Source organism: Lygodium microphyllum, chromosome 29, assembly GCF_053477565.2.
Source record: "Lygodium microphyllum isolate KBCC chromosome 29, Lygodium_microphyllum_v1.1.10, whole genome shotgun sequence".
Taxonomy (NCBI): domain Eukaryota; kingdom Viridiplantae; phylum Streptophyta; class Polypodiopsida; order Schizaeales; family Lygodiaceae; genus Lygodium; species Lygodium microphyllum.
In genome coordinates, this window is record NC_141163.1 from 94,232,708 (window position 1) to 94,253,759 (window position 21,052).

Consider the following 21,052-nt stretch of genomic DNA (forward strand, 5'->3'; position numbering starts at 1 on the left):
CAATGCTACTACTACCATCTACATTCCTCTTCAACTTGTAGTCTCATTTGGAACAAATTGCCTTTATACAAATAAGCAACTTAGCCAAATCCCATGAGTAATTTTCAAGGATTGAACCATACTTATCCTAGCTTAGTATGCTTATAATCAATGCTCACTTTTGTTTCTGAATGATTGATTGATTCCTCTCCATTCATAAGTAGAAGCAACAAGAGCATGATTATTTGTAAATCCCATTTGTATATTTGTAAAGAAGAGTATCTAGACATATGCTAGGATTTGGTTGAGTTGTCCAATATCAAACAAGAAAATAAGAGTATCTTGATGTTTTCCATAGATATACATTTTGTTGTCATTTATATGAGTAAGAGGAATTAAATGCATTTTCAACAAAGATCACACCCTTTCCGATAACCATTTTCTTTGTAGCAAGAGTATAAAGTCTATTCATTTCATTTTCATTATTACATGCCATAGAAATACATCGTGTAATTTTTTGTAAAGTCTTGATTTGGACACCTACTTTATATGTGATATCACTCACATACAAAATAGCTTCCAATCAAAAACTGAGGCAAAGTATGCAATTTTACCATGCATCTTGCCATCTCCATAAGAGAGTTTTTCCTTTCAATCACACCATTTTATTGTGGAGTGTAAGGCAAGGTGCATTAATGCTATTGATGTCTTTTTTAGCCATAAGTATATGAAACTTTTTGGACATATACACCCCCCCCCCCCCACTAAAATACCATAACAATTCTATATAAAATGTGTCAAGAGTATAAGCTACCTCGTTCACAACCATAAATAAGAATTTTTTAATGCACATAAATACCTCTAATTTCAACTTTTAGGGATAGACTCATGCAAATCTATTGTAGTCATCAATGATGATATAAAGTCCCTAATGCAACAATAATATTATTGTCACCATGTGATCATAACGTACATTTTTCATCCACAAACATAACCATAAAACCAACTAATTTGTGATTCCAAAAAGTGACAAATATTATATCAAACTTGGTTGAAGATCTTAAAGCATTGATCAAACTTGAAGAGATCGTGTTGTCTTAAGGTGTTTCAAGGGCTCAATAATTCTTCAATAAACTTCATGAGCAACATCAAAATATGTTTAAGAGAGTTCAAAGTACTTGGCAATACATTATCAAACTAACATCGCTTTGCCAAGTGAAGCATATGTATAGTAGCATGCAAACATTCAAGAGTTAAAAAAGGTGAAGCCTATATAATTAGGCACAAGGGCTATTACTATCATTAGTTCCTTGTACATGCATAAGAGATAGAAAGCCTATTACTAGGTACATGTATCAAGTTTCCAAAGACAAATAAGCCTTAGCTGTATGTTTGCAAGCCAAACATCCGTTAAATAGGGAAATCTAATTGTTGTGCTGCATCTCTACATGCATACCAAAACTTCCATTCTATCAACTTTTGCTTTCAATACTATAGCAAAATGCCATTACTATACTTCGGAGCTAAGTCCTTCACAATGGAATAATCCAAAACATAAAAGAATAAGCATGATAATAGCTAGCATGTTATTCCAATGGTTGAGGTGCTCTCTCAAATGGAGCAATGAAATCACATACTTAGCCTTGAATTTCTTATACAAAGAAGAGGTGGTTTACAAGTGAGAGCTAACCTTCTATACTCTCTCTCTCTCTCTCTCTCTCTCTCTCTCTCTCTCTCTCTCTCCATGTGTGCATGCAAGTGCATCACTACTTTGACTACAACAATGAATAAAGCTTTAAGCCATTACCCACATAAAATTAAAGGCCTCATTTTTAACTTGAAGGTTACAAAACAATGGATTCTTTGTTAACTTATGTGGTTAGTTTGATAACCTTTTTTAGTACTTGCTTCTTGTGCATGCAATCACCTATGTGAGCAATTGTACCTAGCTACACAATTGTACCAACATTTAGATCTCCAACCTCCCTTACCTATATTCCCTACATTAAATATATTCACTTCCACCCAAGTATACTAAGCTTTTCATCACATTTCCCTTTGATGTTAAACGTATTTCAAAATATTTTGCATCCTTGATATGACTAAGACCTAGATTAATATGATGTGTTTCCAAGAGAGATGTAACGAAAAATGCATTAGATGGAAGAGCCACATGTGATAAGATGAGCTCCTTCTCAATGTGCTAGTATCATTGATCTTGTTTCTTGCATTCACATGAGCAACGGATGAAGGTAAATGCAAAAGTTGAAAGTAAACCTCAATCAGTGGCATCAATGCATTAGCCAAGGCACTCTCACCTCTATGGTTTGACCACACAAACACACACACACACGCACTCTCTCTCTCTCTCTCTCTCTCTCTCTCTCTCTCTCTCATGTCAAATTAGAGCCTACTATGTGCTTCACCTGCTTCCAGGCCAATGCCTCTACTTTCACAGACTACTTTTACCACATCAATCCTTCTACTATGTATCCAAGAGGATGCTAATAACTCCCCCCAAATCGGATATTACCATGATCCATGGGGATGTTACCATGATCCATGGGGATGCCCAGTATGCTAAACCACCTCTTGCCTTATTTGCAAACAATTTCTACTCTTTTGGAAAAATCCAACATATCTATAACATATACCAAAAACATGAGGATAACAAGATTTGCAAAATCCAAAATCCAGACATATGTTACTGTGGATCCCCATACAGCCTAGAAACCCTGAGGTAAACTTTGGGTATACCTTTCATGCATGAGAGTATTTACCATAGCATAGAAACCCTAATTCCTTGAGAGCACTTATCACAGATCCATGTGTAAACTCAGGAACGTCTTATTTGGCTCCATTCGGTCATAACCAGTAAGGTTGAGAGCCAAGTTAGCCACAAGAGACAAAAAGTAAATCATAAGGTTCTTGAAGAGTCTATCCTATCCAGTAGACCAATATATGACATTATAATTGTTCCTTGATATAAAATAGATATTCCACTTCAGGAAAGAATAACACAATTAAAGTGGCATTATTTCCACAGATTCCACGAGTTCTGTGCACACATTACACCCAGAAGTGCTTTACAAACATCAACAAAAAGACAAGACACTCGTAGTTCTAGCTCTCGTATGCTTGTCAAAGTCAATATATGCTTGAAAAACAGACCAAACATATCAACAGCACAACTAAGGTACAACTCAAACTCAACAGAAAATAATTGATCAACTAGGTCCTCTTCTCATTCATTTGCAAAATGCTTCTGAAAATGTATGTTCATTTACTTGTACAGATTTGAGTCAATACTGGAAGTGAGCTCTCATGGAAAAAATAAAAGTCTCAATAGCCACAATATCTATTGCTTTGAACAGTGTGTGAATATAATAAAATACCGCTAATAGTAGCAATTAAGAAGAGACCTGTAGGTTACATGACTGCCTCAAAATTGCAATCCAATATACCAGTTGCGATGGCAATGACAAGTAACCTGCTGCCCTATAAAGGCTCTGCTTTGAAAGAATGGCCGCATCATAGATAGTTACTGAAATTTTGCAGGCATTATTATGTGTGGCAAAACTGGATAAACTTTGACCTGCTGCAAGAATCCTTGACCACCACGTCTGTATTGCTCCCAAGTCACCTTGTAGACAGCCTGCTTGTGACTCAGCGAGCCTATATTACTTGCAAATTCTTACCCTAAGCATATATATTACTGCCATGTGTTGAGACAGTTCTTCCATCTTCTGGAAAAGACACTGGGAATGTCCCATCAATTCCAAGCACATAGTGAGCACAACACATGAAAAAGTCCTCTTGCACACAACTCCAAAGACCATGAAAGGTAGATAAGGCACATCATATGAAGATTTTCTGAGAAACAGCACCGATAAAAATCATTGTTAGTTACAACCTAATTCAGCTGAGTCTCAGGCATAAACGTGAGCAGCTCCCGTGTGGCACGAGCACACACAAGAATCTGTTTGATGCAGACTATCAGAGGATTCAGATGTATGCAGTACATGTCATTTAAAGCACCTATAACTGCGAGACCAGAAAAGACAATGACAGCCATATCAAAAACTTGATCTTTTCCTGTTCAAAAGAAAATGTATTTTCAAATTTCATTTTACCAGATAAAACAGTATTAACAGCAATCTTCAGATGCAAAAAGGTTCAGGGTCAATTCACAAAGCTGAGTTCAGATAACACAGTCAGACAACTAAAGAAACAAAACTGTTACAAACATTTAGGGGACTTTTGGAAGAATCATCAGAAAGCTAAGGCCCAAGAGAAGAGTCGTAAGAGAGAGACATTAGTGAGTTCACCCATAGTACACATACATAACAGCTGGAAGCTTTCTTTGACCAAGAGCTAAAATGTCAGTAAGCAGAAAAGTAAACCATGGCAGAATGGCTTTACCAAACTTGTAGTGTCTTTGAATTTCACACTGTATATGGCCTCAATGAGAAAAAGAGAGAGAAGTAAACTTACTTGAATACCCACAACTACCAGTAAATGACAGCATACTTCAATAGCAGCATACTGGCACTGAGCAAAACAAGCTGATCTTCAAGGTATTGGTTTATTGATAGCAACATTGCCTCCTGCATTATTGGTACACCTCCATACCAATGCCATAAAACTCACCACAAGACAAGTGGCACTTGTTACAATTTTGCCACACCCAGAGCTCCAGGTGTATATTGTTTGTTATATTCAAAAACAATGAAAAAATGCCAGCCTGCCTGAGACTTGAGTCATCAGAAACTACTATTCATCTGAAAGCATGTAGTCACTTGACTGTTCAAGGCAAGGGGGCGAGGAAAATCAGCTTTTTCATGTTTGAAGAGCTCTGGGAATTCAACCACAACCAGAGCCAAGCGGCCAAGCATAACGCAAATCACATGTCAAGCCTCCATGTGTAGAGAGTACGATCACCTCAAATTCATATGGGACTGCACTCTCTGCATAGATGAACCAATTAAGATCATCATGCTCATCAGGCTTGCTTGGAGTAAAGCTCACTGAAGATGAAAGAACCTGGTAAACCAAGGGTTAAATAAAGCAAGGAAGTTTGCCATTCACTGTGTGTGCACGTTGGAAAGGATCGCGATAGCACAGTTCTTCCCACACCACCAGACCCCTTGGCATTCCCAATAACTTCTCTAACTACAATCAGATGGACTGTTAACAAAAACAGTCAATAATTGCCACCAATCACCCCACCCCCAACTCTAAAAAAGCTGCCACATCAAAGAGAAATTAGACACTAAATCAGGAATGCCTCCAGATCTAAATGTAAAAGAACAGTTATGACTGCCATAAATAATGCTGTCTTTGACTTACCTTGTATGTTCCTCCCTCATTTGAGCGCCGTGAGCTGCCACCTTCAACATAAGGGGAAGAAAATAGCTTTGATTTAGGACCATTGCCAACTTCTTTCCTCCAAGAGGTTGGGGATTCAGGTCGCATTGTCCTGTGATCCTGCTTGAATTTGCTCTCGTTCGTGCCAAGACCGAGGTCTTGAGCATGAGAAATTTCCTGCCCAGCATACCGGAAGTCCCATGATGTTGAGGGGAAAGCATGTGTTGACCGAGCATGTCTCGGATGTGTGTCATCCTCTTTCCATCCAGCTCCAGTTTCTCTGTCTAAATCACTTGTCTTTCTTTCCCTTCTGAAGTCCATGTTTACTTTCTGGGTCTCAATAAATTCATCTCTCAGAGAACTAATATTGTTTTGTGCCACAATTTCATACTTCTTATCCTCGGTAACACCTTGAAACTCACTAGCCCCCTCCCTCCTGTACATCTCCTTTCTCTGAGCAATTGGTTCCTCTGTTTCAAGCAGGTCTTGTTGGGCTACTGATCTCTTTCTCTCCTCTTCTCTTGCAAACTTCTCATCCTCCTTCCATGTGGAAACAGATTGTAACCCCCTCACTGGGAGTCCTTGATTTTCATCCCTAGCATATACGGATTTCGTGCCTGTTGGGCCAGATCCTTCCTCTCTTGTTAGCTTAACCTTTCTGAAGTTCTCTTCCAGACTCACTTGTCGGTGTTGGAATTCAGGCATCGGACTTTGGGCTCCAAGCAACCCTGACTGAGTCAGTTTCCTATCAAAGTCAAAGGAGCTACCTATGGGCATCGGACTTCTGGTCCTTGTGGGAACCGTTCCCTCTCCTGACACATATGTTGCAACTGGATCCGAATAGCTGGCATGTGAACGCCTCCAATCTGTTCGGACATCCTTGGAGGACACTAGATCTCCATTCATGCCGCTGGATCCATATCTTCTGGGATAATGTGCATCATGCCCAACTGCTGGATGGAAGGCAGTAGGGCTGGCTCTTGAATGTGAATGTTCTCTGCCATGAAAAAAGCCATCTTCAGCAACATTAGCTTGCCGCACATGCCCATTATCATGGCTGTACTGTGTCTCCTTATCCATATTGACACCTTGACTATAAAGCCCTCTCGCATGCATCCCTCTAGCATGTGTTTCCTTATTATCGGTCCCTCTGCTGTCCCTAAAAAAGTCTCTGCTAAAGGAATCCCGCCCATCTCTTGAAAAAATATCCTTATCATCACTAAGGTTACCGTCCTTTCCCACTGATCTGTTTGCCATGTTCAAATCCCTGTCTGGCATAGCTGCATGAAGATTCCCAACTGGCATGGCATGAGAGTTAAAACCTGACAAAACCTCCCTACGCTCCCCATGACCAATTCCAACTGTAGATCTGGTTCTTCCATATGTAAAAGAGGGTTTTTGTGCATCATCTTTCCCAATCATCTGGCCATCCCGACCAAATGATCTGTTGCCCATGTTGCCATCCCTATCTTGAACTACTGCATGCATATGTCCAGCTGACATGCCATGAGGATCAGAGCCTGACACTACTTCCCTACTACCATCTAACCAGCAGTGATTATCTCCCTGACCAGCTCCAACAGTACCTCTGCTTGTTTCTATAGGAAAATAGGGTCTTCTAACATCAGATCTATCCGATTCCTCTACTCTTAAGATCTTGTCGTTAATCTCACCCCTGAATGTTGAAGCACTCCTTTGGATGGAGAGGGATGGAAACTCCATCTCCTCATGAGAAGCTGACTGGTGCTGAATTATGCTGTGGCTGGTCTGCACAGATGGGCTAGCACTTTGAGGCCTTAAACTTAGGCCTGCTTCCCTCTCATCATTTGTCCAGCTGCTGCCATGATCTACCCGTTTAGAGGGGATTACTCTTGAAAAAGAAGGAAGTCCATACCCACCACCAGGAGCCAAGATTGGATCAGCACGCTTGGGCTGGGTAGATACATCCTTTTGGGCTTGTTCTTGTTTGGATAATAATCCCAGGGTAGAAGCAGGTTGGAGCTGTGGACCACCAGTTACAGCTTGGGAAGGATCCCCCAATCGGAGCTTCTGATGCTGACAAGACAGCTCCTGTAATCTAGTCTGCTGCTCCTTCAATTCCTGTTGCTTATCCCGTTGTTTCTGCTGCAAATCCTTCTGCCTCTGATGCTGTGGTGGTGTAGGAGGCCTAGCAACAGAGGCTTGCAGGGTTGGAAACTCTTCCCCACGAATAACAGGGGAAGGTATTGACAGCTTTTCCAGTGGAGTTGGGGGAAGACTGGAGGGCGGAGGCACACCTCCACTGGCTTGCAATGCCCGGAGTGCAGGTGGGGCATATACATTAGGCTTCCCGATGCCACAAGATTTAACGTCATTGGGAGCATCTTCCATCGACCTCCCAAGGCCCAACCTCTCAAAGTTCAATGGCACACTGCTTGGCTTGAAAGCTGATATATTCTCGATCTGAGTTCCCTTTGTCCATCCCTGCAAAGGTGGGCTTGCAGCTAGGGGGACTCCAGTATCTCCACCAGAACCCTCCGGCTTCAAAGAAGGCAGATTGACAGTGCTGGGGATGCCCAACCGGCCACCGGCTTTCGGGGTTGAAGTCGCAGACTTAGGGCGTGTAAGCACAAGCATACCACCTTGAGTGGGAAGCCTTGATTTAGCAGAACCAGAGGTGCCACTGGAGCCGGAACCTGCAGATCCCCCCTGCGGATCAGGCTTGCCGTACGATTCATTGAGGTTGACTGATGCGAATTTGTTTATGCGAGCCATTACAGAACAAAAGGCATAAGCAAGCGAGAGCTCGCCTGAACCAGCAAAACACTGAATAGGGCCTGATCCTGATGAACTATGCCTTAAAGAATGGATTAGACCAAAAAAATGGCAACCCCTGACAGCGATCTGCTTTCCGATACGATGATCCAACGCTTACCAGAAAAGCAGCCGGCTATGGAGGGTGAGTGACAATACCTGTTTTCCTTTCAAAATGAAAGAGAGGACAGGATTAGGGTTGTTGCTGACGCTTCGAGCTCGGGTATGGCCGGCGATCAGGAGCTAGGGTTTGTGCTCTTCTCTCGAGAGGAGAAGCAAATGATGAGATAGGCCCAAACGATGATGACAGCTCTCTGTTTTGCTGTTGATATGTTATTCTCATTAATTTCACACATGAAGGATATTTTCTCTCTCTTTCTGTAGGAGATGTCTTCCATTTGAAACAAGGTGATAAACTCCCAATGTGTTTCATCTAAAACAAGTTGTTTTTCATCCCTGGAGAGGTGTTTGGCCCCCATGGCTTGGAGATGGCAATAGGAGATGTCTTCCATTTGAAATTTTGTTGTTGTTATTGTTCTTCATTTCAAACTTGGATATTTTCTCTCTCTTTGTATGGGAGATGTCTTCCATTTGAAATAAGATGATAAACTCAGAATGAGTCCCGTTTGAAACAAGGTATTTGATTCTTCGAGGTGTTTGATCCCCACAACCTAGATTTGACAGTGGAGTTAAATTTTCTACCTTTCCAATTTCAAGTTGTATTCATACCAATCTAGGCACTATGCTTGTGACTAGGTTGGAAAGTTGCAAGAGCCCAAAAGGAAGATGAGAGCTTCCCCTCCTCAAATGCAGACAACTAATGTTGATGAACCCAAGGTGGAGACTATTGAGGTAGCTAGTCCAAAATATGGGCCTAAATGGTCTATTACCATGGCTCCTACAACTTGAATTCAAGACAAGGTAGGAGGCCTCAATCCTTAAGTGCCTACGATGCCCTCTAGGAGTGGGCATATCCATTGGCAAAAGGGGCAATGGCTCGCAGATAAGGTAGAGTGAAGATTTAAAAACTTGTATTATGAGACTCGTTAGCTTTAATGGAAGGACGGTCACAGTAGATAAGACATTAACGCTTTAATGGAAGGATGGTCGTAGTAGATAAGACATTAATGCTTGTTATCACCTTTGTAGTTGTGGCTTGATGCCTATCAAAAGAGGGTTTGGTCCATGATCAACAATATCTTAATTTGGAATGCAGGTGATGTAGCCATGTGGCAAGTCATTTCGTGGGATGTGATAAATACGTCCAAGAAGTTGGGCAAGCTAAGACTTGAAAGTTTGGAATCCAAGCCTCAACAACTTACTTTCAACCTATTGAAGAGAATTGAGGAGCCATAGTTGTGGTCATACATACTCAAAGAAACTTTGGAAAATGCAATCCTTCCTAAAGGCCAATGAAAGGACCATAGTGTAAAATATTACACGGTGCAGCGAACAGAATCTGAGAAAGAGATAGAGAGTACACAACAGATAAGAGGAGAATCAGTAAAATTCTTTAACTCCAAACAACTGATACAAAGATGGCTCTGTCCACCCGTGCGGTTCCACTGAATGAAGCTTAGATGGCGATCTAGACAGAAGATAGGTGAAGAGCTTAAGGCTAGCTGGAACAACAACTCTGACTGGGTGAAAGATGAGTAAATGATGGCTGTGAAGGGGTTTAGCTTTTATAGCCCGCGAAGGTCGTTAGGTCGGCCTGCTGACCGACCTACCATATGAGCCTCCACTAGTCGGCCAGGGAATATTCCCTTTACCATCGGGCCGGGGGCGCTGCCCCCGGACCCCCGCCAGGGGGCCCCCCAGCCAGGGGCCGCTTCCGCGGCCCCCAGACCCCACAATAGGGACCCCTTTTAACTCCCTTACCACGCAACTCAATGCAATGTGCCTCGAGATGCTACCAGCTTAACCACTCTGTCTAACCCAAAGATTAGACCCACAACAGTCACCTTTTTGCCATCCGGTCACATAGACCTCATCTGATATACAAGTCAGGACTCAACCAATGTCCGGGCTCACATTTGGCTTCTCCTCATAATGGGGGCCTTACAACTTTGAGCACCATGGATCATTGGTAGCACCTAATGAGGGTGGGGCATTGATCATATCTAACACCCCCCCTCAATGTCCACCCATAGGTGAACTATCTCCTCGGCCCAATGCCGAGTCTCTGAAGATGAACTTGAAGCAAATCCTTCGTAAGTGCTTTGGTGAAGATATCTGCTCAATTCTCCTCTGTTGGACAGTAGACCAATTCCACTATCCCATCCTCCATCAAATCATGCACATAGTGATACTGGATCTCTATATGTTTGGTGCGTGCATGAAACACTGGATTTTTGGCAATGGCGATGCAACTCTGATTGTCACATCTCAGCACAGTTGGTTCTTCATCCTACACTCCCATATGCCATAGAATCCTTCTCAACCATACGGCCTCACATGCAGCAAAACACGCTGCCTTGTACTCTGCTTCGGTAGAAGACAATGCCACTGTTGGTTGCTTCTTACTAATCCAAGAGAAAATTCCTGAACCCAAAGAGAAACAATAACCAGAAACTGACTTCCTGGAATCACTGTCTCCTGCCCAATCTAAGTCACAGTTCCCCACAAGAGAAATTCCGAAACTGTATGTGATACCATAGTCAAGAGTTTTCTTCAAGTATCTGAGCACCCGCATCCCAGCCTTCCAATGACTCTCATGAGGTTTGTTTGAGAACCTGCTCAAAACACCAACAACAAAACTGATATCTGGTCTGGTGTTACACAAGTAGATCAGACTGCCGACCAACCTCCTATACCTCCCAATGTTTGCTAGTGCTGATATATCCTCGACGGATAACTTTGCATTCACCTCCATAGGTGTAGCTATCTCCTTGCACTCAGTCATGCCAAATGCCTTCAAGATCTCCCATGCATACTTCTTCTGAGAGATGAAGATCTTTCCTGGCTCTTGCCAGACTTCAATCCCCAAACAATAGTGCAGCAAGCCCAAGTCTGTCATTTCAAACTCAGAACTCAAAGCCTTTCGAGTTTGGTTGATCATATCTTCATAGTCACCTGTAATAAGAAGGTCGTCCACATATAGGACAATCACTACAGACTTTTTACCATCCCTGTAAACATACAAGTTAGCATCTGAGGCACATCTTTTGAAGTTTAGGTTTAAAAAGAACCTATCTATCCGTCGGTACCATGCTCTGGGGGCTTGTTTCAGCCCATACAATGCCTTCTTCAGTTTACACACTTTGTTCTCAGAATGGGGGGCCTCAAACCCTGGTGGCTGAGCCACGTACACCTCCTCCTTGAGGTCACCATTTAAGAACGTTGACTTAACATCCATTTGGTACACTGGCCACTTCTTCTGGGCAGCCACTGCAAGTACTGTGCGAATAGTGGTCATTCTAGCAGTTGGGGCAAATGACTCTTGAAAATCAAACCCTTCAACTTGTGAAAATCCTTGGGCAACCAGTCTAGCTTTGTACTTTTCTAAGGTACCATCAGCCTTGTACTTTACCTTCCAGATCCACTTGGTGCCAATAACCTTCCGCTTTGCTGGTCGATCCACTAGCACCCAAGTGTCATTCTTCATTATGCTGTCATACTCCACCTGCATAGTAGCCTTCCATGATGGATCTGCAAGTGCTTCTTCTAAGTCAATTGGCTCCTTTACTTCTCTCATAATCTCAACCATCAAGGCCATATTGACTATGTGAGCAGAAGCCCTCCTTTGCTCCTCTATTCTCTGAGACCTCCTTGGTCCGTCTGCCTTCTCCTCAACAGATGCAGGCATAGGATTATTGTGGTCATAGAGCTGCTTCACCCAGCGCGGCAATGGCTTTTCCGGTGGGGTGATGTCAGGTTGGTGAACTTTTTCCTCATCATCTGAAGATGATGCTTCCTCCTCCTTAAGGATAGGGATAGCTCTCGGGACAGGTTCATAGTGGACTACTTCTTCGCTTGATGATAAAGTGGAAGAACTTGCCTTCTCCTCCTCCACTGTATGCGGCTCCTCCTTGAACACCACATCACGGCTCGCGATGATCTTCTTTGCCTCTTGGTCATATAATTTGTAAGCCTTCTGCTCATCACTATAACCCAAGAAGATACATTTTCTGCTTTTTGGTTGTAACTTGTTTCTCTTCTCATCTGGAACATGTGCATAACATTCACATCCAAAAATTCTGAAATGTGAGACAGATGGTTTCTTACCAGTGTAAGCCTCATGAAGTGTTTTTCCCTTGAGAGCCTTTGTATAGCTCCGATTTAGAATGTAGACTGCAATATTAACAGCTTCAGCCCAAAAATGGTTAGGCAATCCCTTGCCCTTTAGCATGCATCTTGCCATCTCCACAATGGTGCGATTCCTGCGTTCCACAACACCGTTCTACTGAGGTGTGTGAGGCGTCGTCAATTGACGCTTGATCCCTTTGCTCTTGCAAAAGCCTTCAAACTCCTTTGAGTTGAACTCACCACCACCATCTGTTCTAAATTTCTTCACACTTTTCCCTGTTTCATTCTCAACAAGTATTAGCCATTCTTTAAACTTACCAAAAGCTTGAGCCTTATCACGAAGGAAGTACACCCACATCTTCCTACTGTAGTCGTCGACAATCAACATAAAATAAGAAGATCCCCCCAAGGCCTGTGTAGGCATCTTACCACACAAGTCAGCATGCACCAACTCTAGAGGAGCCTGTGCTCTATTCTTGCTTTCTTGTGGAAATGCCTTTCTCTGTTGCTTGCCCATCATACAAGCTTCACATGGTTCCTTCAATTCAGTTATTGTAGGTAGGTGAGCAACCATACCTTGCTTTTGCATCTCCTTCAATACTGCAAATCCGATGTGTCCAAACCTTTCATGCCAGAGCTTACTTGTGCCCACTCCAGCAGTGGCTGTAAGAGCACTTAGCTCATACAGGTTGTTCCTTCTTTCTCTGCCAACAATTGTGCCAGCACTATCAATAATTTCTGCACCTGTCTTCTTGAACTTCACTTCATGACCAAGATCAGTTATGGCAGCAACTGATAAGAGATTTCTCCTGATTTCGAGAACATACAACACATTTGAAAGCTTTTTGACTTCACCATTTGCAGCAACAAAAGAAATAGTATCTGTGCCCGCAGCAGGGCATTTAGCATCATTTCCAACCGTCACAGTGATGGATTCTTGTAGAGGTTGCATAGAACTGTATAGACCTTTCTTGTTGGTCATGTGACGGGAGGCCCCACTATCCAACACCCAAGAGTCAGTGGTAGATTCTTCTTGCGCCGAGGAGCACACTTCCTCAATGGTCGCCATGAATAATTCCAACTCTGCTTCAGCCGTATTGGCTGTCTCTTTCCCTTTACTTTTAAGGGTACCATTCTTTTCATCTGCCTTCTTGACACGACAATCTGCAATTGCATGTCCTTTCTTCTTACAGTAGAAGCACTCTCCTTGAAACTTCTTCTTGCCGCCCTTCTTCTTTTTGTCACCATCATTTTTGGTGGAGGAAACACCTTTGCCTTTTGCATTGGCAGAGAATGCAGCATCTCCATTGTTGCTTCCTTCTCGAGCTTTCAGCCTCAACTCCTCCTCCATTAATAATGCACAAAACTCCTCAAAAGTCAAAGCTTGAGGTCTCACCTGAGTATTAAGGGCAGTTTCTAGTCCATCAAACTTTTGTGGACAAATCCGAAGACACCTCCGAACTAGCTCTTCACTAGTCTTTTGTATCCCAGCGCCAGCCATCTGGTCGCGCAGATTCTTAATCCGAGTGATGAATGCTTCAACCGTCTCTCCTTCAGCAAACTTCTCCACTGCTAGTTGATTCTCCAAGTTTTGAATCCTTGTTTGGTTTCGTGTTTCATACTGACTCCTTAGTACATTCCAAGCATCTGACACTTTGGTTGTATGCTGAATCAGAGTCAAAACACTGTCAGAACAGCTTGTAACTAAGGCACACAATGCATCTGCATTCCTTCGTTTCCAAGCTCGTAGAAGATCTGCATTCGGAGGAATCATCACACTAGGATTTGATGGGTCGGGGGTAGGCTGTGGTTCTGCGTCAGTCCCCAGCACAGTCTCCAGAAGCTCATAAGAATCAAGGATAGTTGTAATTTTGAACTTCCACAAGGTGTAGTTTATACCATCTAATTTGCCTTTGCTGAAGGTTGGTGGACGAATCCTCAGTGTTTGAATAGCCGGTACAGCAGCACCACCTCCTGCACCGCTTTCTGATGCGCCGGAACTGCTTCCCGGAGTCAACATCGTTTCTCTTTGCTGTTGAAGCCTTTGCCTCTTGCACGCTCTCCGATCTCTAGAGCCCCCTGGGCTCTGATACCATGTAAAATATTACACGGCGCAGCGAACAGAATCTGAGAAAGAGATAGAGAGTATACAATAGATAAGAGGAGAATCAGTAAAATTCTTTAACTCCAAACAACTGATACAAAGATGGCTCTGTCCACCCGTGCGCTTCCATTGAATGAAGCTTAGATGGCGATCTAGACAGAAGATAGGTGAAGAGCTTAAGGCTAGCTGGAACAACAACTCTGACTGGGTGAAAGATGAGTAAATGATGGCTGTGAAGGGGTTTAGCTTTTATAGCCCGCGAAGGTCATTAGGTCGGCCTGCTGACCGACCTACCATATGAGCCTCCACTAGTCGGCCAGGGAATATTCCAGGGAATATTCCCTTTACCATCGGGCCGGGGGCGCTGCCCCCGGACCCCCGCCAGGGGGCCCCCCAGCCAGGGGCCGCTTCCGCGGCCCCCGGACCCCACAATAGGGGCCCCTTTTAACTCCCTTACCACGCACCTCAATGCAATGTGCCTCGAGATGCTACCAGCTTAACCACTCTGTCTAACCCAAAGATTAGACCCACAACAGTCACCTTTTTGCCATCCGGTCACATAGACCTCATCTGATATACAAGTCAGGACTCAACCAATGTCCGGGCTCACATTTGGCTTCTCCTCATAATGGGGGCCTTACAACTTTGAGCACCATGGATCATTGGTAGCACCTAATGAGGGTGGGGCATTGATCATATCTAACACATAGAGGGAAAGATAAGCTTCTCACGCATGGATGTAAGATAAAGGTCAAAGGAGCATCCACAATAAAAGTACTCCGAACTAATGGAGATAGGTAATCCAACACCTACACTGGAAACATGAACTTGACCTAAGGGGTAATACCCCTTTGTTGCAAACCATTTGGCACTATCTAGTGCTTGGGTAAATAGATTCTTGCTACATCGTCCATAAAAATCACTAAAAGATTGTTTGGAAGGACCCAAGAAGGTGGGTTGATATATGGGATAGCACACACGAAGAGAGAGAGAGAGAGAGAGAGAGAGAGAGAGAGAGAGAGAGAGAGAGAGAGAGAGAGAAGCTATGTTGTTGGGTAGCCATTTGCTTCAATAGAACCCTTTATTTTATGGATTTTTTTGCACACCAATCCACTATCTCCAATGAGTCAAAGTGACCTTTATGACAAACATTTCCTTTGTAGTGCTAGCTTCGCAAGGTAACTAAGAAGGAAACATGCATCTCCATATTCTCACAAGATAGTTTAAAAGCCCTCATATGTGTAGTATATACATGCTAAAGTAGTTAAGGGTAGTAATCTATTTGGACATGGAGTAATGATGTGTCTATAAATATATAATTAACAACTAACTAGTCAATTGTGGTGATAAGACCTGAAGCGAGTCTCAACAAAACAAGATGCAAATGTTGCTTTAGGTGATTACGGCATCTATTGCTAAGGAGTCTATTAGCATTGAGATCCCCAACCATTGCAACAATATTTATGCATATTTTTAAAAGTATTCATGTAAGGTGACCATTGCCATTTTAAAGTGGGTGGTACACATTCACAATGCAAGGTCATTGCTATCAAATGTGTGTATGTTTATTTTTCTACAATATAGTTCTTTTGGGATTGTGCATGACTTGTATTGAATTGAAATCCCATGACTCTCTTGGTTGCACATCTCATTAGTGTTTCTTATAAACAACATTGTTGCACACCAATCATGTGACCTAACATGTTTAGGCTCAAAAGTGACACTTTCCTGGTAGCCCTTAAAATTTGTGATGAAGTAGACTACATAGATACTTGAATTTTGCTCACAATGTTGTTGTGATTTTGAGGTATTTGGAAAATTTTGTGGTTTGAAATATTGGATTCAGTGGATAATTCATCCCTTTTATGAAGCAATTTATGTTTCCATGCATGCCTTTTTCTCCTACATATTTGGTTGACAATTCAACACGAATAGTATCCTTTCAATTAGACATGCACACACTCTATGCAACCTATTGGCACTGTTGACAAAGCAAACAGTGTTATCAAGGCAAGCCTTGAGTAACATGCCTACTTGGAGTCTTAAGATATAAATGTGACTATCTTGTTAATTTTGGGTCATCTAGGTTTCTATCGTTTTTCTAATGCTAGGCCAATTGGAAGGAAAATCTCTAGTTTCTCTTGTAGTAGCACCTTTTTTAGCTTTGAGTTGTTGGTGTAGTGTGCTACATTTAGAAAGTTAGAGAGGGTGGTGGGGATGAGGCTATTCCCCAACAAAGTTCCTCTGAGCTATCACACTACAATGTCGAAGGCCCTTCGATTGGTTTTTTAGTCTAGATCTAGTTCATTCACTTATAAGATGGGAAGCCATTTGCACTATGGCTTTTCACTACACTTCTCATGATCTTAAGTCAAAGCAACTAAGAAATATATCTAGATAGAGTTGCTTGGTGGCCCCTCTCACCCTCCATGTATAATTCAAGTAGATATTTTGATTTTGATATTTTATTCTTATCCCTTCAATGCTACAAGTTTCCACCATCCTCTTCCACAAGAAGGTCTCCACAAAAATGAGTGCATCTAGGGTTAAGATGTTGGTAAATTTGGGGACATAATTGGATATCTTTTTGCCTTTTATGTGGTCACAAGGCTTTAGGCCATGGGCATTGCTCTATGGACCAAAAGATCAAGTGTAGAAGGATGATCAATGTAGAGCAAGCATTTTCATGGAGGTAGACTAGCATATGTAGAGTAAGCATTTGCATATAGGTGGACAATCAAATGTGTAGAATTTTACCTCGACTCTACTTTTAGCAACTTTTAGGCATGTGCCTAAAGATGTGACATGAGAGAAGAAGGGAGAGAGGGGGGGTGTGGACTACTAATGTATCCAATAGGCATAAGGCCATTTGATAAGAACAAGTAGGAACTCCATTTGTTGGGAGGGGGTTGGTGAGCTATCCAATTCTTTAGTTCAAATTCCATTGGTGAAATTCATGTTACAATATTGCATGCAATCCTAAGGATGGAGTATATTTGTATATGTCTATAGAGCACAACTCTAGAAGTAGCATGTCTTAGCATTATAGAACTTGACCCAATTTGTAAGTGCATAATTTATCTTTATCTATTGTGCTTTTAGAAATAAAGAAGGAAGGAGAGTTAAATGTCAAAGTGTATACTAGGTTGTACATTAAGTTGACATATAAAGTTGTGTCCCCAAGATATTTTCTTAAACTTTGTGCCATCCTATATATCTAAGTCCACCTCAAATTAGTCTCTACAATTGCACATCACATACAATTATAGATTGTGTATGATACATGCCACACTCAATCACTCAACAACTCATCTCTCTCTCCCTCCCTCCTTCCTCCCTCCCTCCGACCCCTCGTGTGTGTGTCCCCCTCCTATCAGGGGCGGCAGTCAATAGGCAAGTGAACTAAGGTGGTTGTCAATTGATAAGCATTACTCAATTGCCTATCGTGACATCCACAATCTTGAACTAAATGGAAGGATCCTAGATATAAGTCCCATCTTGTACAAATTGATGCACAAATGCTACCAATTGAGGCTTCAACACGCACACACACACACACACACACACACACACACACACTCTCTCTCTCTCTCTCTCTCTCTCTCTCTCTCTCTCTCTCTCTCTCTCTGTGCATGGCACATGTGCACATGTGTGTGCATGTGTCTATGCATGTGTTTGTTTGCACATGCATTATCTATACACTATTAGGATTTCTTACCACGATGAAACATTTGGTTATTACAATGTATATATCACTGCTAGTATATAGCTATCATATATGGAATTAGCTTGAGGTAAAGTTATGGTGGTAGAGAAATGTTTGTTGCTAAAAAGACTTCTCTACCTCATTTATATAGCATGAAGCTGACTTTATCAAATCAAACTATCCTCAAATAAATTTGAGAGTTTTCTCAATAGAAAGCTGCTCACAATGTCGATGTAGCATGCATCATGAACTCCTACCAATGTCAATATTGTCCTATAGAACCACATCCTTATATTGCTTTCAAGTTATGAGTATATATATTTGCAAACTTTTGTACGCCAACATTGGCAAGGCCATCTATAGCTATGCTTTCCATAGTCATTACAATGTGCTCCACATGCCAATAGTATTGTTGATATTAATACATGAAGCATGTTTGCAACCACCCACAAGGCATGCTAGAACATTGCCTACCACATGGCTCATTTTTCTCTTTACTAGTAGGTGATAACTTTGCTATCCATCTTCACTATACAATAATAACTCATCAACCAAAAGTTGAAATAACACAATAAAGAAAGAGAAAATTTGAGATAAGAGTGCATATTAAGAAAATGGGTATCTTCCCCATGTATGAGTGAGCATCTCTCTCATCCATGTATTTAATTATTTATTTATCAGCTTTTTGTGCTCAAAAATCATGAGGAGAGCCCTTTTGGGATTTTTGTTTTCCTTGCTTAAACGACTTCCTTTTGATTGTAATTCACAAGGCCTATCTAATATTTGTTAATAAGGCCTAAATCAGAATTCTAACCTTACAAAAATAATTCATATGCTTTAATGGCTATAATACAAAGGTTGTAACAATAATAAATAATATTGTACATAAGGACACATACAAATCCATTCACCCATGGTGCCAACATAAATAATCCCACACACCTAAGGTGTTCCATCCATAAATACCACAATCATTGCATCTACATTACTCAATTTGCACTATGCATGGCCAAGAAAAAACCAAAAGGCAATATGTGCCTGATGGTGGCTAGCCTGATGTACTATTTGTTTTTAATCAACCCAGGATAGTCACTCTTGCCTAGAAATGCCATGATATTTAATTTATTGCTATGAAAATAAGATGATACATCAACTCATCAAGGATTGATCAACCCATTAAGGATGAGGTCACTAATTTATTTAGTTATTTATTAAATCCTATCATACATCGCAAACCAAGACTTAAAAGAAGCCTAGGAATTAATAGTGAGGTATTTTAATAGTTCCGCCAAATAACTAGCCCCCATCTCTATCACCACATTGTCACTAAGTAACCATGAGCAACCTTGATAAAGTTGATGTCATGTTCTTTTCTAAAAAGAGCTTGAGGACACTAATGCATAAAGATTTCTTTTGTAGGTGTCCCCCCCCCCCCCCCCCCCCCCCCCAAAAAAAAACCCCCTTTTAATTTTCTTAAAAGCCTTATAAAGCTTACATTTAGTTATTTTTTAAATGACTTGTTATCTTGGCAAAGATGTTTTATTCTTCAAACCTTATCTCGACAAAGATATTTCTTTCTTCAAACCTAACTAAGGCTTACTCCGAGGATTTTCTTCATGCATTACGGGCTCATTGGGCAACCCCCCTAGCTTTAAAAAAACAAAACTATAAGCCTTATTAAGGCCGCCCAAGTCCACATGAACTATACTCTCCAAAACCTTGTAACCTAATTTAGCCATTTGTAGTTGCAGCCCTATATTTACCAACAAGGAGTACTTCCCCACGACCTATTCATCACATAAGGCTCAGTACCCAAATAATGGAAGGTTGTTAAGAATCGTGTGGTGGGGGGACTTGCTTGAGCTGTTGTGTCAAAGACGCACTGTACACACAAGAGGAAGCTCACTTGAGAACACGAGAAGAGAGATGGAGGCCAAAATGTTTTCTTGTTGGTTTCTTCTTCTTTTTCCATACACAATACAATGTACACAAAGTATGGATAAGATACAACATAAAGGAAAGTGGCTTGCTAAGTCAAATAGTGCATAATTGACTATACTAATCAACTGGCACTATAACTGTGCCAATTGTAGATAGATGCAACAAATTAAATATAATAATTGATAAGTCAGTGGCTATGTAAGGATCATAATGACCACCGACGTGGTAAGTGTACAGTGTGGACCCATCTAGCCAAGCAATACATCATCAATGTCCACACGTGTTGAGCTTGCCATCTCAATACTCTCCCTCAACCTCAACTATATCTCTGTGACTCCAAGTAATCCTCGAAACTTTTGAAACTTCTCTGCACCCAATGCCTTTATGAAAATGTCAGCTATATGATCCTCTGTATATTGACATATACCAAGTCAATCGATCCTGCAAGCATCTTCTCTCTCACAAAGTGGCAGTGCACCTCAATGTGTTTTGTCCTAGCATGGAACATTGGGTTCCTAGTAGCTAGCTATATGTTGCTCATATTGTCACAAGGAATGACAACTGGACCATCTCCCTACACATCGAAATCACCCAATAACTTTTGTAGCCATACCACCTCACATGCTGCCATAGCAACATCTCTATGCTTAATCTTTATACTCGATAAAGCAACTATAGGTTGCTTTTTGCTGCTCCATGTAACTGCTGCACTACCAAGGCATGAATCCACTGGTAGATCTTCTGTGTCTGACATGGTACTAGCCCAATCTGCATTTGTGTATCCAAACACCTATACATCCTTACCTGCCTCATAAAAAAGTCCATAATGTAAAGTGGACTTCACATATCTCAATATGTGTCTAATTGCATCCAAATGAGGCTTCTAGGCATCTACATAAATTGATTGGCAAGGC

At 41.6% G+C, this 21,052-nt stretch overlaps 1 protein-coding gene across 3 annotated transcripts; it reads right to left on the minus strand.

Moving 5' to 3' along the window:
* Positions 1–3,306: 3,306 nt before the first annotated feature.
* Positions 3,307–8,489, minus strand: LOC148010922 (uncharacterized). Of its 3 annotated transcripts, none has more exons than XR_015689431.1 (2): positions 4,474–8,489; positions 3,307–3,852 (listed from the first exon to the last, which is right to left on the minus strand). XR_015689431.1 is itself a non-coding variant. In XM_087671091.1 (2 exons), the coding sequence occupies exon 2, from the start codon at positions 7,960–7,962 to the stop codon at positions 5,293–5,295; it is 2,670 nt and encodes an 889-aa protein (XP_087527217.1). In that variant the 5' UTR covers positions 7,963–8,021; positions 8,299–8,489; the 3' UTR covers positions 3,307–5,292. The 3 variants fall into 3 exon arrangements, 2 of the variants coding, with proteins under 2 accessions (XP_087527217.1, XP_087527216.1); XM_087671091.1 differs by having other exon boundaries at positions 3,307–8,021; positions 8,299–8,489; XM_087671090.1 differs by having other exon boundaries at positions 3,307–5,225; positions 5,329–8,489.
* Positions 8,490–21,052: the final 12,563 nt, after the last annotated feature.